General features: G+C 43.4%; 1 protein-coding gene across 1 annotated transcript in view; it reads left to right on the forward strand.

Annotated features, from left to right (window-relative positions):
• RNF2 (ring finger protein 2) overlaps positions 1 to 21,796 on the forward strand; it is a 48,255-nt gene that overhangs the window by 9,589 nt on the left and 16,870 nt on the right. Inside the window, exons 2-3 of the mRNA XM_054036700.1 lie at positions 16,406 to 16,494; positions 16,829 to 16,989. Coding sequence (XP_053892675.1) covers positions 16,408 to 16,494; positions 16,829 to 16,989 — 248 coding nt within the window. The 5' untranslated portion in view covers positions 16,406 to 16,407. The remainder of the gene's footprint in view (positions 1 to 16,405; positions 16,495 to 16,828; positions 16,990 to 21,796) is intronic.

Below are 21,796 nucleotides of genomic sequence, written 5' to 3' on the forward strand. Positions count from 1 at the left end.
TTGTACTCCAAAGGAGAAGGTTGGGTATGATCCCAGGACATACACAAATCTGTAGCTGTCCTGGGATCCCTCCTTCTCTGGAGGCCTTCCCTCCCCCATCCTCCTCCATTCTGATGTATTTTTGTCGTATGACTCTCTCCTTGAGTTGTTGTCTTTTAATAAAAGAATTGTGTTGGTTTGAAAGCAAACTTTATTCTATTAAGCGAAAGCAAAAAGAGCACTGCAAAGCAACATGCAATTATGTTAAACCCCCTTATTGCATCATGTGCACCAGTCACCTCCTAGCATTACAAGCACTGCAATCCCGAGCATAGCAGCAAATATTAGTGGCTTTCAGCTTCAAATTGCTGCCTCAAGGCATCCCTGATACTTATGGCCCCACGCTATGCCCCTCTAATAGCCCTGGTCTCCGGCTGTTCAAACTCAGTCTCCAGGCACTGAGCCTCTGCGGTCCAGCCCTGAATGAAGCTTTCACCCTTCCCTTCACAAATATTATGGAGTGTACAGCACATGGCTACAAGCATAGGAATATTGTCATTGGCTATGTCCAGGTTTCCATACAGGCATCGCCAGCGGGCTTTTAAACCGCCAAATGCACACTCAACAGTAATTCTGCACTTGCTCAGCCTTTTGTTGAACCACTCCTTGCTGCTGTCAGGTTGCCCTGTGTATGGCTTCATAAGCCACGGCATTAAGGAGTAGGCGGGGGATCACAATGGGCATTTCAACTTCCCCAGCGGTGATCTTCTGGTCCGGGGAAAGAAGTCCCTGCTTGCAGCTTCCCGAACAGGCCAGTGTTCTGAAAGATGCGTGCGTCATGCATCTTTCCGGACCAGCCTGCGTTAATGTCCGTGAAATGCCCACGGTGATCTACAAGCGCCTGGAGAACCATTGAGAAATACCCCTTGTGATTAATGTACTCTGTGACTAGGTAATCTGGTGCCAGAATTGGAAAATGTGTGTGCCGTCTATCGCTCCTCTGCAGTTAGGGAAGCCCGTTGGTGCAAAGCCATCCACAATGTCACGCACGTTGCCCAGAGTCACGGTCTTTTGGAACAGGATGAGATTAATGGCCCTGCACACTTCCATCAATACAATTCCAATGGTCAACTTTCCCAATCCAAACTGGTTAGCGACTGATGGGTAGCAGTTTGGAGTAGTCAGCTTCCACAGTGCAATCACCACCCACTTCTCCAGCGACAGGGCAGCTCTCATTCGCATGTCCTTGTGCTGCAGAGCTGGGGCGAGTTCATCACACAGTCCCATGAATGTGACTTTCCTCATGCGAAGGTTCTGCAGCCACTGCTTGTCATCCCAGACGTGCATGACGATGTGATCCCACCACTTGGTGCTTGTTTCCTGAGCCCAAAAGTGGTGTTCCACTGTGGTCAGCGCCTCTGTGAATGCCAGAAGCAATCTTGTGTCATAGCTACTTCATGTGGCAAGATCAATGTTGCACTCCTCTTGCCTTTGTAGTTTAAGGAATAACTCCACTGCCACTCATAGGGTGACCAGTCAGCAAGTGTGAAAAATTGGGACAGGGGGTGGGGGATAATAGGAGCCTATATAAGAAAAAAAACCAAAAATCGGGACTGTTCCTATAAAATCGGGACATCTGGTCACCCTAGCTACTCATGATGTGTTGGTCAGAGTGAGCAGTATACTGGTCAGCTGTTCGGGATCCATTCCTGCAGCCTGAAAGAGGCAGGGCGCGCAGTACACAAACCTTTGAAAGATGGTGCTAAATGATGGAAGTACAGGGATTGCTGGAATGCGAAGCAATGCATCACGGGGCATTGGGACTGGACCCAGGCTGCCCTGGGACCCCCTCCACCTTCCCACAAGTCTTAGCGGCAAAAGAGAAAGAGGTGCTCTGTGGGATAGCTGCCCAGAGTGCATCGCTCCAAATAGTGCTGCAAGTGCCGCAAGTGTGAACACGCTATTCCGCAGGCAGCTATCAGTGTGAACGCACAACTGCGTTTTCCTTCTGCGCTCTCTGAGCGGTGCTGGAACTGCTGGTGATGTAACTTCACCAGTGGAGATGTGCCCGATGGCTAATACCAGTGAATCCTGAAGTGAGTTTACCAAGAAATTCCACTACATGGCCAGTGATCATATGAGAGCTAAACTTTGGAATGAGAAGATTGCCAGTTGTCAAGGCTCCTTCCCCACTCTGAACTTTAGGGTACAGATGTGGGGGCCTGCATGAAAACTTCTAAGCTTAACTACCAGCTTAGATCTGATCCGCTGCCACCACTCCCAATGGGCTAACTCCCTTCCCTGGGTAGCCTTGAGAGACTCTTCCACCAACTCCCTGGTGAACACAGATCCAACCTCTGTGTTCACCAGGTCGCAGCGGGTCGTAATGAAGGGTGAACTGTCAGGTTGGAGGGAGGTCACCAGTGGAGTTCCTCAAGGTTCGGTTTTGGGACCCATTTTATTTAATCTATTTATTACTGACCTCGGAACCAATTGTAGGAGTAGGCTGATAAAGTTTGCGGATGACACAAAGCTGGGAGGTATTGCCAATTCGGAGGAGGATAGGGATATTCTGCAGGGAGACTTGAATGACCTTGTGAATTGGAGTATCAGAAATAGGATGAAATTTAATAGTGAAAAGTGTAAGGTGATGCATTTAGGGATGACTAACAACAATTTTAGTTACAAGCTGGGGACGCATCGGTTAGAAGTAACGGAAGAGGAGAAAGACCTCGGGGTCCTTGTAGACCACAGGATGACTATGAGTCGACAATGTGACGTGGCGGTGAAAAAAGCCAATGCGGTCTTGGGATGCATTAGGTGAGGTATATCTAGTAGGGATAAGGAGGTGCTGCTTCCGTTGTACAAGGCGCTGGTGAGACCTCATTTGGAGTACTGTGTGCAGTTCTGGTCTCCCATGTTTAAAAAAGATGAACTCAAACTGGAACGGGTACAGAGAAGGGCCACTAAGATGATCAGAGGAATGGAAAACCTGTCGTATGAAAGGAGACTAGAGGAGCTCGGGTTGCCTGACCAAACGAAGGCTGAGTGGGGATATGATTGCTCTCTTTAAATATATCAGAGGGATAAATACCAGGGAGGGAGAGGAATTATTCCAGCTCAGTACTAATGTGGACACGAGAACGAATGGATATAAACTGGCCGTGGGGAAGTTTAGGCTTGAAATTAGACGAAGGTTTCTGACCATCAGAGGGGTGAAATATTGGAACAGCCTTCCGAGGGAAACGGTGGGGGCGAAGGACCTGTCTGGTTTTAAGATTAAGCTAGATAAGTTTATGGAGGGAATGGTTTAATGGGATAACATGATTTTAGTCGAAGGAACAGCGTGCCATGGCAGGTAAATAGTATAATGGCTAATGAGGGTCAGGCTGGAGAATCATGCCTACGTGCTCGGGGTTTTACTGATCGCCATATTTGGGGTCGGGAAGGAATTTTCCTCCAGGGTAGATTGGCAGAGGCCCTGGAGGTTTTTCGCCTTCCTCCGCAGCATGGGGCAGGGATCGCTAGCAGGAGGATTCTCTGCTAATTGAAGTCTCTAAGCCACAGGATTTGGGGACTTCAACAGCAGAGTCAAGGGAAAGAGTAGGAACTGCTTTGTGGCCTGCATCATGCGGGAGGTCAGACCAGATGATCATAATGGTCCCTTCTGACCTTAAAGTCTAGGAGTTTACTCTTGGATCTTAAAACAAGGAGAAATTAACCATCCCCCCCTCCTTCCTCCCACCAACTCCTGGTGGATCCAAACCCAATCCCCTTGGATCTAAAACCAAGGAAAAATCAATCAGGTTCTTAAAAAAAAGGCTTTTAATTAAAGAAAAAGGTCATCATCTCTGTAAAATCAGGATGGAAAATAACTTTACAGGGTAATCAAACTTAAAGAGCCCAGAAGATCCCCCTCTAGCCTTAGGTTCAAAGTTACAGCAAACAGAGGTAAACACCCTAGCAAAAAGTACATTTACAAGTTGAGAAAACAAAGATAAAACTAACACGCCTTGCCTGGCTGTACTTACAAGTTTGAGAGGCTTGTTCAGAAAGATTTGGAGAGCATGGATTGATGTCTGGTCCCTCTTAGTCCCAAGAGCGAACACCCCCCAAAACAAAGAGCACAAACAAAAGCCTTCCCCCCACCAAGATTTGAAAGTATCTTGTCCCCTTATTGGTCCTTTGGGTCAGATGTCAGCCAGATTACCTGAGCTTCTTAACCCTTTACAGGTAAAAGGATTTTGGAGTCTCTAGCCAGGAGGGATTTTATAGTATTGTACACAGGAGGGCTGTTACCCTTCCCTTTATAGTTATGACACCAGTGCTGGACATAAATTGAATATACAGCTAGACCACCTTAAGGACCTAGATGGAGATTGATCCAGGTGGTGCTTGATCTGCAAGCAACCCATATCCCTTTGGGATTTGCCAAGATGAAATATGAAAACTAGTGAAAATTAGCATCCTTGTGAATTTAAAGGCATTTGGGGTTACTTTAAAAGCAGGTGATAATACAGTCAAGGTGTATTGTAAGTGAAGTAAACCAATTTATTATAATTCTGTCTGTGTAGCTGGAGAAGATATTGGAAAGAGGAATCAAAACAATTTTGGGGGTTGGGTAATGACACCAAGGATTTTTTTATATGGAAAAGAACAAAATGGTCCAAAAGCCTGCATACTAATGCAGACTGGGTATGTTAAATGGCATACAGGATCATCAGAATAAATTTGAGCTCTGTTGGTGAGAATGACATTCTGTTTAATAAAAGGCGTTGAGTGTGTAACTTCTCCCTTTCTATGAAATGTTATTGTAATTAGTCTGATGCCTATTAATACACAGAAAAAAGAGAAATATCAAACTTGAAATCATCTGGCTTTAAAAAAGTGCTGCTGTCAAAGTCCTTTAGAAACCATAAAACAGCCTTAGGAATGATGGGCACAATTTTTAATTCTTTAACAAAGAATGCAGTAATTGTTCTCTTGACATCTAAAACAGGAGCATTGCCTCTTTTTTGGTTAATGTTAACAGTGGCAATTTGCCCATATCTGGTTTGTCATTGCATATTCCAGGTGTGTGTGCGTGCGCGCAAATACTAATTAAGCAACTGTAAGAACATAACTGTCAAACTCAAATGTTTGCTAATGCAAGGTTGAGCAGCTTAAGAGAGAGAGACTGGAAATGTTGCTGCATTCTAGAGAATACTGATCAGTATATTTCTCTGCCAGTAAGTTCTGAAAAGACAATTAGCAGGAAGTTTCTAGATCTTAATGCACTAGGCAAAATGTGCCAGCTCCTGTTTTCCCCTTCAGGAGAAGGAATATAATAAAGAAATCTTGTGCTATTGAATCTCTGGATCAATATTTTGTATTCCCCACTATCCGATATCATCTGGAGGGCTTTCCTAATAATAGTTTCAGATGTGCTACTGGATTTTCAGAAGCATAGTGTTGAAGAGAAATACTAATTAATTTTTTTTATTGGAGGTGGTTGTGGATGATCAGGGATCTGCGGGCTGGCTAACAGTAGATTTAAAAATTCAGAACAAGTGTGACCAGGAATATAGAAGCATACTAAAGAACTAATCTCCTCTAAGACATCCCCCACTATCAAGGGTGTCTGCCTTAGATTGTTAAGCTTCTGTAAAGCCTTGCGGTCCTTTTGGACTTCTCAATTTTATTGGGTGTTTAATCATACAATTACCATTAAGGCATTTCAGTGTTTGTGGTCTTGTGTTAGATTATACTGATTTTTAAATACCTGTTTTCCCTCTCATGGTGTCACTACAGGGCAGAATTAAGGTTAACGTATGAAAATGGAGTTATGACACCAACACAACAAATTTGTTTTTTTTTTTTTTCAGATTAACCTTAACTTGGAATTCCTGGATTTATTATGCTTATTCTGGGGGATAATCACAACAATGCTGTAATGTGCTGAATCCTAAATTACTGATATGTACTCTCAACCTTGACTTTATCTTAATATAGCCTCTGCTAAAGGAGAAAATTTCAATTATGAAGAATAAAGGTCGTGGTGCTAGTGGCGGAATCGGAGCAGATGGGATGGGACCAGAGAGAATGACTATGAATCTTTTTTTAAACAACAACAAAACACCTCAAGTGTGGCCTATGGACAAGATTTCAGTGAGGCTTTTATTTTATGGGCAGTTGAGAGAATTTTGTTAAGATCATTAAGGACAAAGGAAAAAGTCTGTCTTTAAGGACCAATTTTTTAGAATTACTGTTAACTTATAAACTAATAGATTTACTTGTAAATTCTCAGGAAAAAAAAATCATCCTATAGTTAAAGTGCTGTAACTTTAGGGAGGATACATCAATTTTCATAAGAGGGTGAATTCCTGCTTTAAGTGTAAACCTTAGCTCAGCCTTAAGTATGAAGTTTAGCTGGCACCTCCATAATAAAGCTAATACCTGTACATAAATGGTACTTGCTAACTTGTGCCCTTGGATATGAATTGAACATCTAGCATTCACATCAGTGGGAGCTATATGTGCCTATCTGAGGTCTAAGTTCATCTGTAAATGCTTCATAAACTGTTTTTTTCCTTTTTTTTTTTTCATATAGATACTAATCTCTTGTCTGCCATGGTGGAATTTCATTGCTGTAATTGGTGTTTTTTTTGTTTTTTTTTTTTTTTTGGTATATAGTTACACTCAAATTATTTTAATTTATATTTCAACACCCACTTCTCCAAGTAGGAAAACAGAAGGTAAAGAACAGTTGTAAATGTTAATAAAGGATTATTATTAGGAAAGTTATTGCACCGGGCCTGTTTAGTTTTTAGTGTGCATTACACTATTCTTTAAGTGTAACCAAAACTGAAGTGATTGATTTAAAATTTACAAATAAAAGGGTAGAAGACTTGCTTTAAAACATAACTGTTTTCATCATGTTTAATATACATTGTACTATAGTACTGTGTTATATTACTTGGATTAAAATGCAATGATGATGATTCTGAGTAATATTATATTACATATAATATATTTAGCAATATGTGAACTCAGTAATGTACTATTTTAGCTTTTCTCAGTCTTCAGTACACCTCTGTTCAGACCGGTTCCCATCTATTTCTTCTTTATGTATCTTGAAACAAAACATCCTGATTTTTCTCTCCAATTAGGAAGGAACTGGACTGCTCTAGGTTGGTCAGCAGAGAGCAGAGTGGGAAACAGAATACAAATGTGTGAGAACCCAGAGCGGCTTCTTCAATGTAGCATCTCTCTGACATTCTTATCAGCAGATGACATAAGATAATGCTGTAACGTTAACAGTTTTTTAAAATAGTTCCCTAAGCATGCTGATACACATCTGTCCGCTCTTGGAAAAGGGAGGCATGATTAGCATCTCTGGCCGGCATCCAGGAATTCGTGTAGTCTTAGTCAATTAACCATTCCTGTCTCACTGGTCTGGGGATACTGTTATTTTTCTATCCAAGACTTGAAAGGTCAACTTGCCTACTCATCCTAGCAGGAAAATGTGGGCTTGCAAATGAGGGGGCCTACAATTTCTTCAGGATTTAAACTTTCTTTAATAATAATAAATTTTAAAAAGGCCAGGCCTTTATAGTTGTAAAGATAATCATTCGTATGTCCTCCAGTGAAGTTTTGTTAATGAGACCGAGTCTGCATAGAGATTTTACCTGTACAACTGTCAGTTGCAGGTTGGGTTTTTCTGTTTTTGTTTTTTAAACCAATATAGTTATACTAGTACAACTTGTGGATGCAGTTAAACCTGCATAAATATACCTATACTGGTATAGCTTATTCCCCTTCCCCCTTTTTATTCTAATGAAGAATCTGATGCTGAATGTTCCACTTCCCATGCTTCTATGATACAGTCTTCTTCGTTATTATCTAAAGTACATAGTTTGAAGGTAATACTGGTAGGGGACTCTCCTACCGATTTTTTTTCCCCCAGAATTAGGCCTATTCTTGAAGTTGATATGTCTTGGCAAATTTCAGAGAACTTGCTTTTCTTTGATGTATTTTGTTATCTGAAAAGTTCTGAAATTGTTAGTGATCATTTGCTTGACATTTAAAAAACATTTCTTTTTCTTTTCTTTTTTTTTTTTTTAGCTACTTCTGTTCAGAAACGGAGGCCTCAGAGGTGGGAGCCCAGGTCGGACCCCTCTTACAGGCTACTGTTTTGGACTAGTCCAAGCTAGACCTCCCAGGCTAGATTCCTCTTCCTGCCTGAGTCCACACAGCTGGAAGAAGTTGGGATGGGGAGGCAAAGGGGGCAGCAGTGCCAGTCCATAGTCCAAGCCTGCAGGGGGGAGTTTGCCTGGAAAAGGAAAGGATCCCTGCACATAGGCTCTCCTGGCCCTAGCCTGGCAGCTGGGGGTCTGGCCTGGCTATGATCAGCCTCCCTTCTCTGGCTCCTGATATAAACACCAGGGTTTATGTAAGTATAACTGCGTTGCTCAGGGGTGTGGATTTTTCATACCCTTTGAGCCACGTAGTTATACCAATGTCAGTTTGTAGTATAGACCTGGCCTCAATTACACTGGTGCATCCTCTGTACGCTGATCATTTCCCTGTTCTCTGAGGTAATCACTGCTTGTATTTCACTAATCACTATCAAAGTCACAGCTCACACAGTAAGGGAACAAAATGCCTCTGCTTCTATTCCACTTCTCTGGTGTGGTGGGGTAGAGGGAAACATTTTTGTGGTGGGAGGGCACCCACTACTCCTTGGTGTCATTCCTGGTCCCATTGGTGCTAATGGAAACCCTGTGGGCAACAGTGAAACCATCATCTCTCTTTCATTCTATCTGCTGTCTGGGGAAATATATGGGCCTCAGCAACAGAGTTATTCAAGCAACCACTCCCAGTGGACTCTCACTGCTTCCTGAGCAGCCGGGAGGCTTGGGGAAGAGTAGATAAGCGGATACCTTTCTTCTTTCTGGGGTGGGGATGGAGGAAACTATGAGAGAAAGCACCTTCTTCTTCTTCATTCTTATAATTGTAGATATTTTTGGTGGGGTGGGGAAGGTGACTAAGTTCATCAAAGCACTTGCTAGCAAGAGGGTTGGTCTATAAGATGGAGTGCCCACAAATAACGTGTAGAGACAGCACCCTGGTAAGAATCCCACCACCTTCCCATTGCCCATCAGCATGACCTTGCTCCTGGATTTGCTGGCAAGCCAGTCCCCACTTGCCTTTCATGTTGGCATCTAACTAGTAGATGTCTGGTGATTCCCAGTTGTGCTGCCAGCCCTGTATCTACCCTGCCTGGCAGGGATAATGCAAAAATTAATTTGTTTCTAAAGGTCTTTGAGGATGGAAAACATATGTAAGTGCTCAATCATTGTTTGACTTCTCTTGAGGCATGTAACTTCTATTTGAAGTTTCAACTTCAGAGATTATATAATGAGTTGGTGCATTAATAGCCTTTTAAAATGCGCTTTGATTGCATTTTACAGATCTTAGTCTTCTTGAACATAACACACCATTTAGTTTATACACAATTATTTTAAACAATGACTTTACATAACTGTTATTAATTACTAATCATATTTTCAAGAATCATAAGTATGCATAAAGAACCATACTTATGTTATTGATTGATTGGTGATTAAATGATGGAGTCTTCTCTTTCTAATGTCTTCATAAATAATATTCTAGATGTAGTTTTGAGGTGTTCTGCTGATGCAGAGATAATGACTAAAAGCTGTTTCTATGGTAAAAATATGTTCTTTGTATGTAATTTTGCAGTGCCTTTCATAAGTGCAGGTACTTTTTTGAAAATTTGAACAGTAGAATAGCAAGTTGAAGTTAAAGGGTATTGGAACACAGTTGAAAAACAGTGGCAAAATAGCCTATATCAGGGGTGGGTAAAGTTATGGTCCATGGTCTGGATTCGGCCCACCAGCCGTTTTAAGCCGGCCCTCAAGCTCCCGCTGAGGAGCGGGGTCTGGGGCTTGCCCTGCTTCGGCACTCCAGCCGGGGAGCAGGATAGAGGGCCGCGCCACGTGGCTCCTGGAAGTCGCTGCATGGCCTTGCTCTAGCTGGGGAGCATGGTAGGGAGCTGCTCCACGTGGCTCCTGGAAGCCACGGCATGGCCCTGCTCTGGTGCTTCAGCTGGGGAGCAGGGTCGGGGGCCACTCCACACAGTTCCCGGAACTGTGGCATGGCCCACCTCCGGTGCTCCAATGGGAGCTGCAGGGGCAGTGCCTGTGGATGGGGCAGCGGGCAGAATTGCCTGGCTGTGTCTCCATGTAGGAGCCGGAGAAGGGACATGCTACTGCTTCTGGGAGCCGCTTAAGTTAAGTACTGCCTGGAGCCTGCACCCCTGAGCCTCTCCCTATGCCCCAACCCCCTGCCTCAGCCCTGATCCCCCTCCGAATTCCTTAATGCCAGCCCGGCACACCCTCCTGCACCCCAAACTCCTCATCCCCAGCCCCATCCCAGAGCCTGCACCCCCAGCTAGAGCCTGCACCCCAACCCACTGCCCCAGCCCTGATCTCCCTCCCCCAGCCCTGATCCTGCTCCCACCCTCCGAACCTCTCGGTCCCAACCTATAGCACCCTCCTATACCCCAAACTCCTCATCCCCAGCCCCATCCCACAGCCCGCACCCCCAACTGGAGCCTTCACCCCTCCCTGCATCTCCCCCCCCCCCCCCCGCACCCTGAACTCCTCATTTCTGGTGCCTCCCCAGAGCCTGCACCCTCAACCAGAGCCCTCATTCCCTCCTGCACCCCAACCCCAATTTTCTGAGCATTCATGGCCCACCATACAATTTCTATTCCCAGATGTGGCCCTCGGGCCAAAAAGTTTACCCACCCCTGGCCTATATGCTTTTCAAGGATTGCTATTATTAATGTGATGACCTAAGGGTGTGTGTGTGTGTGTGTGTACGTGTGTGTATGTACGTACACAGATTTTTGTTTGTCCTCTTGTTATTAAACCAATGGAAGAATTAGTAGTTTGTGTGTATGAGAGAGAGAATAGGAAAGGTGCTATTAAAAATATATTTTAATAGGTTGTATTTGTGTAGTTTAAAGTGGTAAAATAAATTTCACTAAACTTCCTGAAAGGAATAAGATACCTAACTCTTTGTAAATCACTCCGCAACTGATAATTCGACAAATTACTTTATTTTCTAAGAATATAGTCTTATTTGAACACATTGTGTAACTACATATTTGATGGGAAAAACTGTAGAGATGTACGATGTATACATTTAACTTCTGAAAAGTTGGGTTTGGTCTTTACAGTCGAAATGCTATGTCCCTGCTGAGTCCATTGGTTGAACTATATGACAACTTTGTCAGAAAGATAGTTGTCACTGTAATCTCCAGAGTGCTTTCTTAGTAATGGTGTAGAAAACATTCTTTTGTCTTGTTTGGTTAGAGCAGGCCTGCACAACTTGTAAAGCGGCGAGGGCCATATTACTCCAAAGAAAATAGCTGAGGGCCGAAACCCCCTGGCCGTGCTGAAACAGGCCCCCCTCCCCCCCCCCAGCACCACCCAGCCCTGCCGAACCCCCCCCAGCGCCACTCAGCCCCGCTGAGCCCCGTTCCCCCCCAACCCCCCCCAGCCCTGACCCCTAGCTCCGAGCCCAGCCCCTCTGAGCTAAGCACCCCTCGACCCCAGCCCCCAGCAGCCCTGACCCTCAGCTCCGAGCACAGCCCCTCTGAGCCAGACACTCCCCCGACCCCATCCCCCCTCAGCCCTGACCCCTAGCTCTGAGCCCAGCCCCTGTGAGCTGAGCAGCCCCCGACCCCATCCCCCAGCAGCCCTGACCCCCAGCTCCGAGTCCAGCCCCTCTGAGCCAGACACCTCCCTGACCCCATCCCCCAGCAGCCCTGACCCCCAGCTCCAAGCCCAGCCCCTCTGAGCTAAGCACCCCCCGACCCCATCCCCCAGCAGCCCTGACCCCCAGCTCCGAGCCCAGCCCCTCTGAGCCAGACACCCCCCTGACCCCATCCCCCCCCAGCCCTGACCTCAGCTCCGAGCCCAGCGCCTCTGAGCTGGACATCCCCCTGACCCCAGCCCCCATGAGCTGCGGCTCGAGCCCAGGCCGGGTGCCTCTCCCCTCGCTTGGACTTACCGGCTCTGCCTTGTGCCCAGCGCTTCCCGCCTCAGCAGCCCTGGGAGATGGAGACGCGTGTGCGGGGGGAAGGCGACCTCAGCCCTGCGCGCCGCGCTCTGACCGCCTTGACAGTCAGAAGCGGGCTGCCGGGTTCGCCCCCTGCCCAGGGGTGGGGGAGGTCGGGCCCCCCCGCCCCGGCAGGGGGCGAACCCGGCAGCCGCGCTTCTGACTGTCGGGGCAGTCAGAGCGCGGCGTGCGGGGCTGTGAGGCTGGGCCCCCCGGCAGGGGGTGAACCCGGAAACCGCCCCCCACCGCTTGCCCGCGGGCCGTACAGTGAGCCCACACGGGCCGCATGCGGCCCACGGGCCGCGTGTTGTGCAGGCCTGGGTTAGAGGAAACACACTGGTAACTATTTTCAACACAAACTTCCTAATGTAGTCCTGCATTGAGTGTGGACGGATGGGGAAAGAATGCCCTTTTCAGGATTCTGCATCTTTTAACAAGCCACTTTTTAGGGAAATGGAGTTGTATGAATGGCACTAAGCAATTATTAGATGCTGCAACCCATTGCCATTGCAAACCCTTGATGTTTTTGTCATTTTTTGGGCCGTGACCCAAGTGCAGGTTGCTTCCATAGCTAGCTAACCCCTTAGCCATTTAATAATTTTCTGGCCATGGCCATAGATTAGTCATGTGATATTTATTCAGTCTTTTAAAATCATGTTGTCTTAGATAAAGCTCGCTGGCCTTCTCTACGTTAGCACTCTGAGCAATGCCACCAACAATGAAATTGCACTGCTAGAAGCATGCTGAGGAGAGGTGTTTTTTTTTGTTTTTGTTTTTTTAAGAAAATACTAATGTTGACAAAGCCGCTGGGTCTCCTATGTTAAGAGGAATATTTGTAAAGCATGTCAAAGAATTTATTGCACTGAGAAGAGTGGTTTGTTCATAGCGCTGAATAAATGTATTGGTTTAAAGTTACATGTTAGAAGTCAAAACATTCCAGTGCAGTTTGGTCACTATGGCTGACCATAGAATCCCAGCCTGTCACATGGAATACTGCACATCCTACACAATGTGTATTCAACAGCAGTTATATATTCGGACACTGATGGAGTTCTGAATTTCTGTTGCTATGTCTACCAGCAGCTACTTCTCTAGTGCATGTGCCTTGTATATCAAATAGTTTCTTCTCCAGTGTTTGTAGCTTACATAATCATGGTTTAATGTCCGTGCCTTACAGTATGATTCCACATCTTAAATCTCTGGGCGTCTTTTTAATAAAATGTTAGGGTGGATGTCAAATCATTTATGTTGCTATCTAGTTGCTCTAGTTTGAGAGACTGGAGCCTGAAATCTTGCAACTGAGGGGTGATCTGGACTACACAATGTTACTGTGTTGGCACATGATTGTGAAGAATCATATTAGCCGTAGTCTATGCTGACTAACATACTCATCACTTTGTCAGCTAAAGTGTGACCAAACATCTTAGCTAATGTGGTTCTGAACACAATTTACAAACACAGTAAAACTTTTTAGTGAAGACAAACTCTAGTCAGTGTATAGTAGTTTAATCATAGTGCTAAATGGGAACTTCGACAGTTGGGGTTACTTTATGTGAAAGGTTTTCAGTTGATCCAGATTGGAAATAAGGTTTTGGGAACCCATTTGAAACTTGGTCTGTAGTTCTCTTTGACTTTTTTAATGCTAAAAATCAATTTTCTTTGATTCAGTAGAACTTGATTCTCTGCACTTTATATGACATCAAATTCTGGTACTGGAAGAGAGAAGCTGACATACTGAATAAAGTAAGCTTCAGTTTGTTTGTTTTCCTCTGAGCCCTGGTCTACACTACGAGTTTAGATCGACTTTAGCAGGGTTAAATCGAATTAAGCCTGGACACGTCCACACGACGAAGCCCTTTCTTTCGACTTAAAGGGCCCTTTAAACCGGTTTCTTTACTCCACCTCCGTCGAGGGGATTAGCGATAAAATCGGCCTTTGTGGGTTGGATTTGGGATAGTGTGGACGGAATTCGACGTTATTGGCCTCCGGGAGCTATCCCACAGTGCTTCATTGTGACAGCTCGGGACAGCACTCTCAACTCAGATGCACTGACCAGGTAGACAGGAAAAGCCCCGCGAACTTTTGAATTTCATTTCCTGTTTACCCAGCGTGGAGAGCACAGGTGACCACGCAGAGCTCATCAGCACAGGTAACCATGATGGAGTGCCAGGATCGCAAAAGAGCTCCAGCATGGACAGAACGGGAGGTACGGGATCTGCTTGCCATATGGGGAGACGAATCAATGCTAGCTGAACTCCGTAGCAGTAAACGAAATGGCAAAATATTAGAAAAGGTCTCAAAGGCCATGAAGAACAGAGGCCATAACAGGGACGCACAGCAGTGCTGCGTGAAAATTAAGGAGCTCAGGCAAGCCTACCACAAAGCCAGAGAGGCAAACGGAATCATCCTTTCCCAGTTCTTCTGCCATCTCTCCAACCCCAAGTTATTATTGAGGTGTAATACTTGGCTTGCTGAGAACTACTTCTCATTTGACCATTCCTTTTCAGTAGGAACAGATGTGCTCCAAGCACCACGGCCAAGATTAAGATGAACAGGCATAGTAGTAATCTGTGCTGCTGCTTTTATCTCTTCGCGCCCCGCAACCCCTCAAAAAAGTTACTTAAGCCTGTTCAACCTCCCTTGGTGCAGAGGAATTGACATTTCTCATCTGGTAATTACTGTCCCTTGTACACTTGGTTGTTATACAAAAATAGGATCTGCGACTTGACTACATGTTGGGATGGTTTGGAAGTGCACATTTAGATTTTTTTTTTTTTTTTTTTTTTTTAAGTGAACTGAAAAAACTTCATTTTTTCCTCTTCTAGTACAGATGTTTGCAACTGTAATTTTGCATCATACTGTAGTCTCTTAATTCAGAAATAGCCATGCATACACACACTCTCCCAAAATAACTTTCTAGATTGCTCCACGTTCTTTTTGGAGAGTGTTCCTTCCTCCCCTCCTGCTCCCCGTAATTAACTGTTTTCTGTTCAGAAACCTTTTTGTGTTCTTTTTTATATTATTTTGATCTTTACAGTTTGTATAAGGCTAAAGTGAGACTTTCTCCAGTGTGGCTATAATTGCAATATATATGTCTACTGGTTTAAAAACTCAGGACTGACTGGGAGTTGGATGACTTGGGTTCTACTCCTAAATCTGACAGTGACTCCAGTTTACAATGTTGTGCAAGCCATGTAAATGTCTCTATACCTCACCTTTATGAAAAGGAGGCATCCTTTTACGTGATTTTCTGTGGACTCATGACCATGTAAAGCATTTTGAAAACCTTGGGTGGATGGTGCTATGGAAATGCAGTCTTAAATTATTTTCATTCATCTCTTATGCTCAATTTTTTTTCAAATATGCATTGTTGGAGAGAGTTGGCTTAACACCCCTCCCCCAATTAATATAAGAAATAAGGAGAGAAACTAGAGTAGTGATAGTAGTGGTTTAGGCATATTGCTTATCTGAGACTTACCATTTCTGATGCTGATTCTCCTCATGCTTTCACCACTGTAAATCAGAAGTAATTATAGTGAACCCAATGGAATTACACTGGTGTGAGAGGAGAATTGGGCTCATCATTGAAACCTAAAGCTAGAAACATACTTTCTAAATGCCCCCAAACCTAGCTAGTCTTTCTTCATGCATCAATATTTTTTTTAAAACTTGTTAGGAATGAAAACCTCCTGTAAGGATTTGAGGGGAAAGGAGAAGGTGAGCGTATAGATTGTTCCTAAGGGAACGCTCACGTCAGAGGAAAGAGTTAAGGTTGTCTGCATGTAACTTTAGTGATTCTCCATTCCCTTAGCAAGTCAACCCTACTCAACCACAACGTGTGTTTTAAACGTCTTTTGGGTATGTATTTGATAGGGTGATGTGTGCAGCTCTTATGCTGTACTTCCTAGGTTTTGTGGTTTTGTCTTGCGTTACTGTCCCTTAGCAACCTTAACTGACTTTCAAGATGTGTGTGTTTGAATAATATACTTGGTTACACTTATATGATTCCAGTTACATGAGTGGGATTGTACATGTCTAACTGAGAGTGGCATTTGGTGCTTATTCTGGCTTTTCTTCATCCTATAGGAACCATTTTTTCTCATTTCTTCTTTATTAGAATAGAAATTGCAAACACATCTGCAGGGAACCTGGGGATTGCTGTTTCTGTGAAAATGCTGAACCAGTATTACCATTTAAAGGGGAGAGAATCTGCTTCTAGCTTCAGTTAAATACACTTAAGCTTTTGTTTTATGATTGTTTATGTAATTTTTTCCCCTCTTCTCTTTATTCCTAGCCATGTCTCAGGCTGTGCAGACCAATGGAACTCAACCTTTAAGCAAAACATGGGAGCTCAGTTTATATGAATTACAGAGAACACCTCAGGTAATACAAGTTAAGAAGCTTATTTCGTGCAAGGCACTGCCATAAAAATAGAGTGTAATACCTTTCTTATATAAATCATAGGACAGTTTAATTTTAAGTATTTTTTGTAAGCTGCTTAGTAAAATCTCTAATTTCCTATTTAAAATTGTAACACATTGTAAAACAAAACATAAACAATCCCACATAGTTACAAATATAAAATTATGTAGCTTGCTTTTATTTTAAAGTGTTTTCTACAGTTTAGTGTATCTCTAATAATTTTCTTACAAAGATTACATTATTTCTGTGTAAATAACTCCATTAATATGATTTCACTTTAATATTTGACCATTAGGAAGCAATAACTGATGGCCTGGAAATAGTGGTGTCACCTAGAAGCCTGCACAGTGAACTGATGTGTCCCATTTGTTTGGATATGTTGAAAAACACCATGACAACAAAGGAATGCTTACATCGTTTCTGTGCTGACTGTATCATTACAGCTCTCAGGAGTGGGTATGTAACAAATATTGTATACCTAAGAATCCTACCTTATTGCAGGGTGAGGGGGATGGTGGTCAAGAATCAAAATGATACAGTGAGGCCCCTTTGAAGCTCTATGTGTTCGAAGATATGCAAACACACCACTACTAGATTGCAAGGCACCAAAGAACATTGCATCCAGTACCTAAAGTGTGTACTCCAATGTTATTTCACTGTTTCAATGTTTGTTCTCTTGAGGCGGTCCAGGTGTTGGGAGGAAGTATGCCCATTCTCTGCTTCCACACCTTGTATACACCAATGTAGAAAAACTAAATTATTGTTTAAGGAACAGAAAAAAATCTTCCTTTCTTAAGCCAGCTAGGTCTAGTAACAACGAATTGTACCACAAGAATGAACTAAACTGTCTCAGTGGAATCTTACCAAATGAATATGTAAATGTATAGAGTACAAGATTCCCTAATGTATGGAACTTGTATTTATTTTGTATTTAAAACAAATCCTAATTGATAAATTTAAATAGTCAAGAATAGTTAAAAGAATTTGCAATTGCCGTTCTTTTTATCATTAATTCAATGATACAAATATCAAACCTATGAGAATAACAATGACAGTATGATAATCAAAATGACCTGTGCTGAGATGTCACATTTGATCCCCTTACTATTTTATTTGTGCTTTAGTTTAATCAGAACTCCAGTGATTAAGCCAGATACGTGTTTTTCAACCTTTTTTCATTTGCGGACCCCTAAACATTTTTGAATAGAGGTGTGGACCCCCTTGGAAATCTTAGATATAGTCCACAGACCCCCACGGATCCATGGAACACAGGTTTAAAACTGCTGAGCTAGAGAAAATAGATGTCTTGGGGGAATTTGGGCAATGCTGAACTACTCTGCAAAAATTAACCCTCCCATCTTGGACAAGAAAAATGATGCATGTGGTAAATAGTTTTAATCTCATGTCCTGCAAAACGATTCCTATGTGTCGTGAAATGGAAACAAAAAATTTGTCAAGGGATATTTTCATTCATTATTGAATGAACTGGAACATGCAATAGAAGATGGTACACCTCTACCTCGGTATAACGCTGTCCTTGGGAGCCAAAAAATCTTACTGTGTTATAAGTGAAACCACGTTATATCGAACTTGCTTTGATCCACCGGAGTGCACAGCCCCGCCCCCCCGGAGCACTGCCTTACATCGTTATATCAGAATTTGTGTTATATCGGGTAGCGTTATATTGAGGTAGAGGTGTATATTGGTCTTCATTGTGTAATTTAATTAGAAGTTAGAGTAGTAAGAATGTCAATGAATGAAAACTGTCTGACACAAATATGGTCGCCACCATGGAGCTCTTGCTTTCTTTAGGGGGAAGAAGTGTTCTTAATGTGAATTTATCAAGTCTAAGTAAAATCCTAGTGAAGAAAAGGCAGTTGGTATTTTTCACATGATTTAGCGGGTCAAGCTAAAGAGTAGGATTCTTCATAGTTTTTAACTTGATTTACTAACTCGGGTGAAAGCTATGAACTGTTTTGTCTTGACTAGGATGCTAACTTGAGTTAAAAGTATCTTTTTTACATTAATTTAGACACAATTTGAGAGGCAAAGGGAAAGAAATTGTCTGCAAAGAAAAGCAAGACACTTGAATCCTTAAATGTAAATATAAGCTGTGATCACTGCAGACTTCTTAGTAAGAATAAAAACTAACTCTTACTCAGGGGAGGGAGTGTAATAACTACTGTCAAAGGCTTAGGCAGAGGGGTCTATTCCTAGAAGATACTAAGAGAATGTTCTATCAGAGGGGTAGCCGTGTTAGTCTGAATCTGTAAAAAGCAACAGAGGGTCCTGTGGCACCTTTGAGACTAACAGAAGTATTGGGAGATAAGCTTTCGTGGGTAAGAACCTCACTTCTTCAGATGCAAGCCAAGAGAATGTTGGCTCTACAGTAAATATCATAGGGAAAACATAGGAGAATAGGAATTGAGAGAACTTGCAGCCAGAGGGAACAGGAGATTGACCGGAGAATCGCACCATCACCAGGAAAAGGCAGGTCTACATGACTGGGGACTCCTTACTGAGAAGAATAGACAGGCCTGTAACCAGAGCTGATCCAGAGAACAGAAGGGTGTGCTGTCTGCCGGGTGCTAAGATACGGGATGTGGACCTGCGGATGAAGAGGATCCTAATGGGAGTGGGAAAGAATCCACTGATTGTCCTTCATGTGGGAACAAATGATACGGCTAGATTCTAGCTGGACTGTATCCAGGGAGACTATGCCAGGCTGGGGAAGACGCTTAAGGAAATTGAGTCTCAGGTGATCGTCAGTGGGATTCTGTCTGTTCCTAGAGAAGGGCAACAAAGGTGTGACAAGATTAGGACGATCAACAGATGTCTCAGGCAGTGGTGCTATAAGGAGGGCTTAGGGATCTATGGCCACTGGGAAGCATTCATGGACAGAGGACTGTTCTCTCGGGATGGACTTCACCTGGGTAGGGAGGGAAATAGACTTTTAGGATGGAGGCTGGCATAACTGATTAAGAGAGCATTAAACTAGGAATTTGGGGGAGATGGTTGGGAGATGTCCAGGTAATCTCCATGCTGGATTTTAACATTGAGAGGGAAGAAAACGAAGTAAGAAAGGATACAGCTGTGGGCAGGAGAATGGACATAAGGAGGAAGGGTAGTGTAGATACCGTTCTAATAGGTGATACTGATGGTAGAATGTCTGTGCCTAATTGGGTAAAGAATGTGAGTGAAGGCAAACAGCAAAAATTAAGATGTTTGTACACCAATGTGAGGGGCCTAGGTTACAAAATGGAGGAACTAGAGTTACTGGTGCAGGAAGTGAAACCAGATATTATAGGGATAACAGAAACATGGTGGAATAGTAGTCCTGTTGGAGTACAGGTATTGAAGGGTATGTGCTGTTTAGAAAAGACAGAGATAAAGGCAAAGGTGGTGGAGTAGCATTGTATATCAATGATGAGGTAGACTGAAAAGAAATAAGAAGGGATGGAATGGATAAGACAGAGTCTGTCTGGGCAAAAATCACATTGGGGAAGAAAGCTACTACAGCCTCCCCTGGGATAGTGCTTGGGGTGTGCTATAGACCACCGGGATCTGATTTGGATATGAATGGGGACCTCTTTAATGTTTCTAATGAAGTAAATACTAATGGGAACTGTGTGAGCATGGGAGACTTTAACTTCCCAGATATAGACTGGAGGACAAGTGCTAGTAATAATAATAGGGCTCAGATTTTCCTGGATGCGATAGCTGATGGATTCCTTCACCAAGTAGTTGCTGAACCAAAAAGAGGGGATGCCATTTTAGATTTGGTTTTGGTGAGTAGTGAGGACCTCATCAAATAAATGGTTGTAGGGGACAACCTTGGTTCGAGCAATCATGAGCTAATTCAGTTCAACGGAAGGATAAACAAAAATAGATCTGTGACTAGGGTTTTTGATTTCAAAAGGGCTAACTTTAAAAAATTAAGGAAATTAGTTAGGGAAGTGGATTGGACTGAAGAACTTGTGGATCTAAAGGCGGAGAAGGCCTGGAATTACTTCAAGTCAAAGTTGCAGAAACTATCAGAAGCCTGCATCCAAGAAAGGGGAATTGTAGACCAAGCTGGATGAGCAAGCATCTCAGAGAGGTGATTAAGAAAAAGCAGAAAGCCTACAAGGAATGGAAGATGGGAGGGATCAGCAAGGAAAGCTACCTTATTGAGGTCAGAACATGTAGGTATAAAGTGAGAAAGGCCAAAAGCCATGTAGAGTTGGACCGTGCAAAGGGAATTAAAACCAATAGTAAAAGGTTCTATAGCCATAAAAATAAGAAAAAAACAAAGAAAGAAGAAGTGGGACCGCTAAACACTGAGCATGGAGTGGAGGTTAAGGATAATCTACGCATGGCCCAATATCTAAACAAATACTTTGCCTCAGTCTTTAATGAGACAAATGAGGAGCTTAGGGATAATGGTAGGATGACAAATGGGAATGAGGATATGGAGGTAGATATTGTGATGGGTTGTATCACAGAAACCCCTTTGGGGCTGCCAACTGATGTGCCAAGACAACTTCTGCCCCTATTTCCCCTGCCAGCTTGGGACTGCAGCACCCTGTCTTGTTGAGCCAGACACGCCAGTTTGCTCCAACACAGACCCAGGGTCTGAACCACGTGCACCAAAGCTGCAGACTTAACTGAAAGCAACTTAAGAAGTGTTCCTGTCTTTAACACTCAGATGCCCAACTCCCAATGGGGTCCAAACCCTGAATAAATCCGTTTTACCTTGTATTAAAGCTTATACAGGGTAAATTCATAAATTGTTCGCCCTCTATAACACTGATAGAGAGAGAGGCACAGTTGTTTGCCCACCCAGGTATTAATACATACTCTGGGTTAATTAATAAGTAAAAAGTGATTTTATTAAATACAGAAAGTAGGATTTAAGTGGGTTCCAGGTAATAGCAGATAGAACAAAGTGAATTAACAAGCAAAATAAAATAGAACATGCAAGTCTGTGTCTAAGAAAACTAAATACAGATAAAAACCTCACCCGGTAAGCTTCCTTTTACAGACTAGTCTCCTTCTAGTCTGGGTCCAGCAATCACTCACATCCCTTGTAGTTACTGTCCTTTGTTCCAGTTTCTTTCAGGTATCGTTGGGGTGGAGAGGCTATCTCTTTAGCCAGCTTAAGACAAAATGGAGGGGTCTTCCACAGGCTTAAATAGACTTTCTCTTGTGAGTGGAGACCCCCTCCTCTCTCCTATGCAAAGTCCAGCTTCAAGATGGAGTTTTGGAGTCACATGGGCAAGTC

Source organism: Malaclemys terrapin, chromosome 8 (assembly GCF_027887155.1).
Source record: "Malaclemys terrapin pileata isolate rMalTer1 chromosome 8, rMalTer1.hap1, whole genome shotgun sequence".
Lineage (NCBI taxonomy): Eukaryota > Metazoa > Chordata > Testudines > Emydidae > Malaclemys > Malaclemys terrapin.